Consider the following 8,276-nt stretch of genomic DNA (forward strand, 5'->3'; position numbering starts at 1 on the left):
TTTGTTATGTCACCCTTCGATGCGCCGAACGTGAAGGATCACCTTCACTTTACACCGCTGTATTTTAATCAGCTGTTCAACGCCGTCCAAATGTTTGTCGGCACCGCGCTGATCAAATCTGACATTTTGCTTGCAAAAAAGGCGCCATGATTGCGAAAATCATTGCAGTAGAAAATTCTGAAGAGGCAACAAGCCGAAAAAAGGAGAATAACGAAGAAGTCATAAAACTTCTTCTCGAAAGTGTGGCTGTACACAATTTTATTAATTCTCCAAGAATAAAATTGTTAACACCATTTGTTCCTATTCTTCGAAATATAATTGCAGCACCAAATGGTAAGTTGCTTGCTTTCGCGGAAAATAACTCGGAGGAAAATTCTCATTTTTTTCTGGAAATTTACAGAACGTTGCAACTGGGCAGGATAACTGTACTTTACACGCGGTTGGCTGTTCATCATTAGGCCTGACCACGTGCATCTTCCCATAAGACACACCATCTGTACACCATCTCCACCAATACGCCCCAAACACCTATGAATTCGTTGCACATGCAATAGTTTCCATAACCTAAAAATTGCATGCAGCACACACCACACAACACGTTTGCCTCTTCGTCCAAAAATTATTCCCGACAGCAGCACCAGTCGCCATGTGTTCCACACAAACACACTCCTAGTTTGTGGTTCACGTCTGCAATTTAATCGTATCGTATTGTCACCCCGCCAATTGTGACACCAAACATCATTGAAGACATCGTATCATCACTGGAATCTTGCTGGTTGATCATAAGACAGTCGTTCGCCCATCCACCATTTTGGAATGGCCTTGTTCAACTTTACACGTGTCATAATGACGGCTTCCAGAACCATCTAACCTTTGGGCTACGCACAGCAACTTAGTAAGCCACAAATTAGTGCAAGCAGTCGTCTACAAATTTTCAACCCAAAATTGGATTACAATAAGGCGGAATCCTGCATTTCTAATTCGTGAACACGCCACCTGATCGACCATTTGTCTGTCCATACTGTTCTGGAAAAATCTAATAAATTGCATCGCTTCTACATCCCAGTGCAACAGCAGTTCATTTTGTTACGTCACCAACTCGGATTATAACCACCTGTTGTGGCACACATCTGTGCACAACATAAACCCTGGTAAGAACACAGTGTTGACAATCAAAAGTCATCAAGTCGAGTTCCACGTGAGAATTAACAACGACCCGATCGGTGTCATCATAAAATTCCTGCTGTTTAATAAAGTGATGTTCATTGGTTCTGGGCCGCAACATTATTACCATTGTGTAAAATTAACAACACTCTTAACCTGCAACATAAGATTTTGTGAAACATTAACCTGCTTTGTTAAGTACACCTCATCAAGAAGTTGGAATAAACACTACCATTCTCATGCATTTTACCTCCACCTCTCTATTTGCATCAACGTTCTGTTAGAACATTCTGTCCTACGTCACCACATTCATCTATAATGGACGGTCTCAATTGTAGGCCATAAAGGCAATAGTTAGCTGTTATAGTCTCCAACAATAGTCAACAACGGCAGTGCTTTCAACGTATTCATTACAACAACAGTGGTAAATAGTCAACAACAACAGCGCTAAATATCATCAAAATTATTTTGGCCACAACAGAATTCTACAGTAGTGATCGTCATCAACAAACAACATCCCTCATTTTATTCATCACAAAGGCAACAGTCAACAAAAGCAGTGTTTGTTACCAGCAAAATTATCTCGTCGGAACTGAAGTCCACACTACGCAGTCAACAGCAACAGTAACTGCAAGAATCAACAACTGTTCAACAACAACAAGTCCAGCCTACCATCGTCTACATCTGGCAGCAAAAGCAGTGGTAAATAACATCAATATCATCTGGCAGCAACAACAATTTAACAGCCGTGACTTTTACATCATTCATCCAGCCTTATGAACACACAAGAGTTATAAGTATAGGAAGTTTGCGTAAGTCTTGAAATATTGAAAGAAAAGTTATGGACAGTATAATGGGAAGCCATAGTATGTCATTTTGCATGGTTTACCATACGTGGTCCAAAAGTTTTGTTAAATGATTATTGACTTTTAAATGATTCATATTTATATTTTGCAATTATACAATCCACCTGTTGTCTAGTTGTAAGATATATACCTTTTCGATTTCCTATTTATACCACCTAGCCTTATATTCTTTCCTATACAATCTTATACGATTATTTCTTGCCATCCATCTGATCTATAGTATTATTCTAATTTATACTGCTATACACATACTCCTATTTCAATTTAACTAATAGTTTGTTTTTTTTTATCTGAAATCTAATCTTTTGCAAAGTTATCTAAATTACGCTTCCTCGAAGCATACTTTTAGGCTTATAGGAATTGTAATTTATCTGATTTCTTTTTATACATAAACTTTTATCTTTGTTGATGTTTACCAACATTTGCTTTGGTAATCCCATTATCTAAAATAACAACACCATCTGTCTTTGAGATAGAAAAATCATTTCCTTATCTTTTCGAGCTCGACTAGGCAGGGAAAAATTTAAATGTTACCATATCGCTTGTGCAAATTGGCACATATTGATGGGACGACCAAACCGGTTATTAATTTTTGCTTTATATTTAATTATATAGATTTTAAATAACTTTAAAAGATATTTCATCCTAAGGATGAACAAGTTGTATAATAAAATACCTGTTATCATTAACTTAAGCTTAATTTAGTTAATAAGTTAAGATAAGTTATATGAAATTGTTTGAGCCCTACTTAGGCACAATAAATTGTTTGAATTCATGAATGAAATGAAGATGCTTGAGTAGAATGTAATCATGAATCGGTAAGGTAAGAAGGTATAAGGGTCAGTGAAGAAAATAGTTTGGGGGTCCTCTTAGTTCAGAGGCCCATTAGGGGGTTCATGTTAGGAACCCATAGGGAGGGCAGAGGGTACCCAAATTCCACCTAGGGGTACCAGCAACAACAACAACAACCAAATTCAATACAACAACAAGGCTTTTCCTGGTTTTCTTATAAATTGATATATTTTTTTTGTATGTGCCCAAGTGCACCTCCTCGCCGCTAGAGCTTAAGCCGGAGCCAAAATAGTCAAATGCCATTGTCACCTTGGTAACCAATAGAGGTCATACTTGCCAGGCACATTACACGCGTAGCAATGATTTTAAATAATTCATTTTTTGTCTATTCGCCAGATTTGGTTTTGTTTTGAGAGCACTAGTATAGAGTTCTTCAAACGATGGCCAATCTTTATACTCCCCAGTGAATGGTGTAATAACAACATTGGGAAAAATATCATCTTGTTTCTTTGTCGTCTTCGAAGAAGAAACAGGTGCAGATTTTATTGATGATGACGCAGACGTCGTTTCCAAGTTGTTTAAACGTTCAACAAGCTGTTTAATCAAATCACTTTGCTGATCTATAATTGGATTGGATTCTTGTGTTGTGGGTTTGGGTATTAAGGCATTAAGCAAACATTTCGCATCCATATATAGATCTTCCAGTACATGTACATGTGGCTACCGGCTTATTTTTTCATACATTCATAATTGCACTATATAGACCTGTAAGAATCCATATCGCTGTGGACATGATCACATAACTGTGTATGTGTATCCATTGCTGGAATATGTGGATGCAAATAGTGGCGTGGAGGCAGCACCATTGACCCAAGAGTATATGTTGCTTTGCAGGGGGGGCTGCTCACGTTACGCAGTATGCAGTTGTGCAGCACATTAACAACAACAACATAAAATATATCTATACAAACTATTTATTATATATTTATTTATTTCAATTTTCATATGCCCAGTCTTACGACCTTAAGGCTGTATACTACAATATAATTCCAATTTAATATAACATAAAGTAGCTTAAATATAGTAAGGGTGGGATATTAAAACTACTCAAAAATATAATTACTATATAAAAATGGGGTAAGCAATTATAAAATAACGAATGTAACAAGAAAAAAAACATTTAAATTAATTGAATTTTGATACTCCAAAAATATAAAGAATTTTAAGCCACTCCAAAAGAAATACAACAGTATATTATTATAAGAGAATATACATTTTAATAAATAATATTTTTTTATTCATGAGAATTTCAAAAAAAGCAATTATAAAATAACGAATGTAACAAGAAAAAAAAACATTTAAATTAATTGAATTTTGATACTCCAAAAATATAAAGAATTTTAAGCCACTCCAAAAGAAATACAACAGTATATTATTATAAGAGAATATACATTTTAATAAATAATATTTTTTTATTCATGAGAATTTCAAAAACAGATACTTTATGAAGTATCAAAATAAGAATTTGAACTACTCAAATAAAAAAGTGTAATTTTAAAATGAGGTAAGCTATAGAATAGATAATTTACGAGTTTATATGTTATAAACACTATAAGGCCATCATTTATTGCATTTTAATTGTATAAATTCCACCGGGCCGCTTGAATAGGCAATATCCATTATGGCACCTGATTTATGTTCGGTTAGAGAATATTCTTACCCGACCATCCCAACCACCTGTACAGAAAACTTTTTTATGAATGGGGAGGAATTTAGGGACGGGAACGGGCATGCCATTCGGAGTGCACCAAAAGGCTGCAAGAATATTAAATTATTATTAAAAAGTTTAACTAAATAAAAAGTGAGAACTTACTCCTCAAGAGAAATAAAACACTTTCCAGGACATTCCGGACATTGAAAAGATTTTGCATGTGTCCTTTCATGCATATGCAGTTGGCTTCTTCTTATAAATCCCTTGCAGCACGTAAGGCATTTAAAAGGTTTTTCAGCAACGTGCCTCAAACAGTGCCGTTTTAAGGTCTTTGCAGTTGACAGTACTTCATTGCACTGAAAGAAATTATAAATTTAATTTAATTTTTATTTGACAAACACAGTAACCTAGCCCATAGGGCCATGAGCGGTTCCAAAAACAGCTATAAATAATAATTTATTATACTATAAAAAAATACTTACAGTAGGACAAACATGTCCAGTTGACTTCCGTTGAGTGCATATTTTTTTTAATGACTCTTTTGACATATTAGACACCGGTACCGACGGCTGTGAGTTCTGTTTCTGGTAATTCTGGACAACTTCACCATATGTCTCCAGAACACTATTGACACTATTGTCATCAATGTCACTATTGTCATTGATCATGAATGTGTGATCATGATGGTGTGATGGTGATGCAGGTGCTGATTGGGTGGAGGAGGTTGTAGGTAGGGTAGTTGATAGGGGGGTTCTTTGAGGAATAGATGCTGTGGGGGATGTTGATAGGGGGGTTGTAGGGAGATTTGTTGTTGTGGATGTTGATAGGGGGGTTGTAGGGAGATTTGTTGTTGTGGATGTTGATAGGAGGGTTTTTTTAGGATTGGATGTTGTTGTGGATGTTGATAGGGGGGTTGTCGGGAGATTTGTTGTTGTGGATGTTGATAGGGGGGTTGTAGGGAGATTTGTTGTTGCGGTTGTTGCGGTAGAGGTGGTGCTGATTTTAACCTCGGGATGGCCCAACCCACATTGTCAAAGGTATTAAGTGAAGTTCTGGAGTTAATAGAGGAAAAACTGTGTAAAATTTGGATTGTTTCAAAATTAACAGAAGAGGAAAAGCGTCAAAATAAAAGCTATTTTTATTCAAAAACAAATTTCCTGCCACACCTCATCAAAAGTGGCTTTAGGGATCGATTATGGATAGCAACTCAACCGTAGTCGCGTTGCCAGAAGAGAAAATCATGCAATTAAAATGAGCAAAAATGCGGAAATTTTTGTCAAATTCAATCAATATCAGTGTTTTGAACCTTCAGCTGTAAAAAAGTATAAAATTTAATGCGGAAATAGAAAACTCTATTACTAAATTTGCTGTGGGCAACGCAACTGGAGTTGGGTTGCTATCCATAATCAACCCCTTAGTTTCGCCAACAAGTTTGACTCCACGAGCTACGTTTGGGTGGGCTTCCATTTTTTCAACCAGCATTTCAAATTGCTGTCTTGTACTGAAACACCAAAAACGTATATAATATTAAATAAATTCACTTAAAATAAATGAAAATGTTACTGTTATGGATTAAACGTCAAAGAAGGATGGTTGCGTTGAACGCTAAACAATTTTGTTTATATTTACTGCATAAAACAATTTATACAGTAGATCGCGTTTATTTCTAAAAATGCAAAGTCATTAGTACAGATTACAATAACAAATATCATTGCTGATACCGCAGTTTTTCACCTTCTCCTTTGACTGCAAAAAGACAAATACGACGAATAATGGCATTGCAAATATCAAATGCCTTAATCAGATATTGTCAAAGAGAGAGAATGGAGGAAACTGCGATAACTATCAACATCACAAACAGAAAACATGATAAATCACAATGACGATCGATATCAATAGAATCGATCGCAAACACAATAAAAGCGCTTGGCGGCAACGTCAATAAAAAATAAATAAAATGTAAACATTTAATAAGTGCCGTTCTGGAACAGTTACGTTTCAATTTTTTCTTTTTATTATACCCTCCACCATAGGATGAGGGTATATTAAGTTTGTCTCTACGTTTGTAACTACTCGAAATAATCATTGTAGACCCCACAAACTATATATATTCTATATATGATCAGCGTGCAATTCTACATCGATATAGCCATGTCCGTCTGTGGAAATCACTCTAGCGTCCGAACGGATTGACATAGGTGGCTGAAATTTTGGGAAAATTTATTATTTGTACGTAAGACTTTTTGTATTGAAAGCGGGCTATGTAGGTCCACGCTTTCGTATAGCCCCCATACAAAATGACGTGTGACGTGTCGTCGTTTTAAGGAATTTTTAAGATATTTGTCCCATTTTACCACCGAATTGGTTGTAATTTGGTATTTTGTGTCTCCAGAGGAAAAAAAAACATTCCTACCAAAGTTGGTTTATATAGGTCCACGTTTTGGTATAGCCCCCATAGGACGAGATCTCCCGATTTTTGGTATTTTGAACGTTTTGGCCTCATTACCACACTGAGATGGCTGAAATTTAGTATTTAGTCTTCGTTAGGGTATAAAACTTTCCCCCAGAAATTTTGTAGGTATAGGTCCACGCCATCATATAGCTCCTATAGAACGGTACCTTCCGATTTTCGGTATTTTGAAGGTTGTGGCCACATTAATCCACCGAAATGGGTGAAATTTATGGTGGAGGGTTTAAAATGTTCAGCCCGACCGAACTTAACGTTTTTCCTACTTGTTAGTTAGTAAAAATGTACGGCGACAGCTAATTTGTTTTCGAAGGAAAATGAACATTACGGGGACAAAATTTAACGGCGTCAGGCGAATATTGCCATATGGAATCGAAAAACGCGACACTCGCCTCGCAATACGGAATCGATCTATTCATTGTGTTATAATCTTAATTCTGCAATCAATGCAATCTTCGCAATGTTCTGTAATTGGTTCTGGCGAACCAACAGATACAGTTTTCGTTTGTATATCGTTGTAGTCAAAAAGATCCGCGATCGGCCAACCAACCTGTTCCCTTTATTTTAATTGCGATAAATAGTTTTTCTCTGCCTCTTTTGAATGTGATTATAATGATATGCTAAATCTTACATTGTATATTGTATAAACTCATTTATTTAATTTTTTAAAAATAATTTATACACTTTTATATTTTAACGTATAGAGAACACTTAACATTTACGTTTCGCTAACTGACTTCTGCAATTATTCACTCTTTCAAATACCACTTCTCTTCTACTCACTATCTGAAGAAGACTCACTACTTTCATCACCTTGCTCCAATAATGCTTTGAATTCTTTAACTTTGATTTTCTGTGGTATTATTTGCAACAAAAATCCCAAGTTGTCATTTTCTTGTACCAGATCAGCCAAATGATTGTATGTTAAATTGTTAGGTTTCTTTGCGTGTTCATAAGATTCCTTGGCAAAATGTTTGATAAACATTTCCTGCAAAAAACAACAAATTAAGAAACTATGCAATTTGCAAACCATGATGGTGACTTACGGTAGATTTTGTCATTAAGAGAAGTACTTCATTTGTTATTTGTCCAGTATCCAAAGAACTCTTCATTATTGTTCTTATTCGAGTATGTGGCAGATCAGTTTCCATTTGGGCCATATTTTTATTATTTTAACACAATTTATCACGTATTTAGGCGCGTATATTTCGCTTGGATTACTTGTTTATGAATGCCGGTTGAAAAAGATGCTAAACAAAACAGCTGCTATTTGTGA

The 8,276-nt window shown here is 35.7% G+C and overlaps 2 protein-coding genes and 1 long non-coding RNA gene across 3 annotated transcripts; 1 reads left to right on the plus strand and 2 right to left on the minus strand.

The window, feature by feature from the left end:
• LOC141405908 (uncharacterized) lies at positions 1-2,814 on the plus strand. Its single transcript, XR_012413279.1, has 2 exons — positions 1-333; positions 401-2,814. It is a non-coding gene; the product is annotated as an uncharacterized lncRNA (long non-coding RNA).
• A 964-nt stretch (positions 2,815-3,778) lies between these two features.
• Positions 3,779-6,261, minus strand: LOC141405907 (uncharacterized). Its single transcript, XM_073990776.1, has 5 exons — positions 6,255-6,261; positions 6,163-6,199; positions 5,016-5,585; positions 4,696-4,889; positions 3,779-4,637 (listed from the first exon to the last, which is right to left on the minus strand). The coding sequence occupies exons 2-3, from the start codon at positions 6,165-6,167 to the stop codon at positions 5,198-5,200; spliced, it is 393 nt and encodes a 130-aa protein (XP_073846877.1). The 5' UTR covers positions 6,168-6,199; positions 6,255-6,261; the 3' UTR covers positions 3,779-4,637; positions 4,696-4,889; positions 5,016-5,197.
• Positions 6,262-7,635: 1,374 nt separating this feature from the next.
• Positions 7,636-8,184, minus strand: LOC141406342 (chromatin accessibility complex 16kD protein-like). The gene is made up of 2 exons (XM_073991669.1): positions 8,047-8,184; positions 7,636-7,988 (listed from the first exon to the last, which is right to left on the minus strand). The coding sequence occupies exons 1-2, from the start codon at positions 8,158-8,160 to the stop codon at positions 7,776-7,778; spliced, it is 327 nt and encodes a 108-aa protein (XP_073847770.1). The 5' UTR covers positions 8,161-8,184; the 3' UTR covers positions 7,636-7,775.
• Positions 8,185-8,276: the final 92 nt, after the last annotated feature.

Source organism: Musca autumnalis, unplaced genomic scaffold, assembly GCF_047663935.1.
Source record: "Musca autumnalis isolate F117 unplaced genomic scaffold, ASM4766393v1 scaffold_5, whole genome shotgun sequence".
Classification (NCBI taxonomy): Eukaryota; Metazoa; Arthropoda; class Insecta; order Diptera; family Muscidae; genus Musca; species Musca autumnalis.

What these genes read in the sequence shown, in the direction of transcription:
- LOC141406342 (XM_073991669.1), bottom strand. Translation starts at nt 8,160, where the DNA reads ATGGCCCAAATGGAAACTGATCTGCCACATACTCGAATAAGAACAATA. An exon ending in TCTTAATGACAAAATCTACC is followed by an intron (nt 7,989 to 8,046) that starts GTAAGTCACCAT and finishes TGTTTTTTGCAG; the next exon opens with GAAATGTTTATCAAACATTT.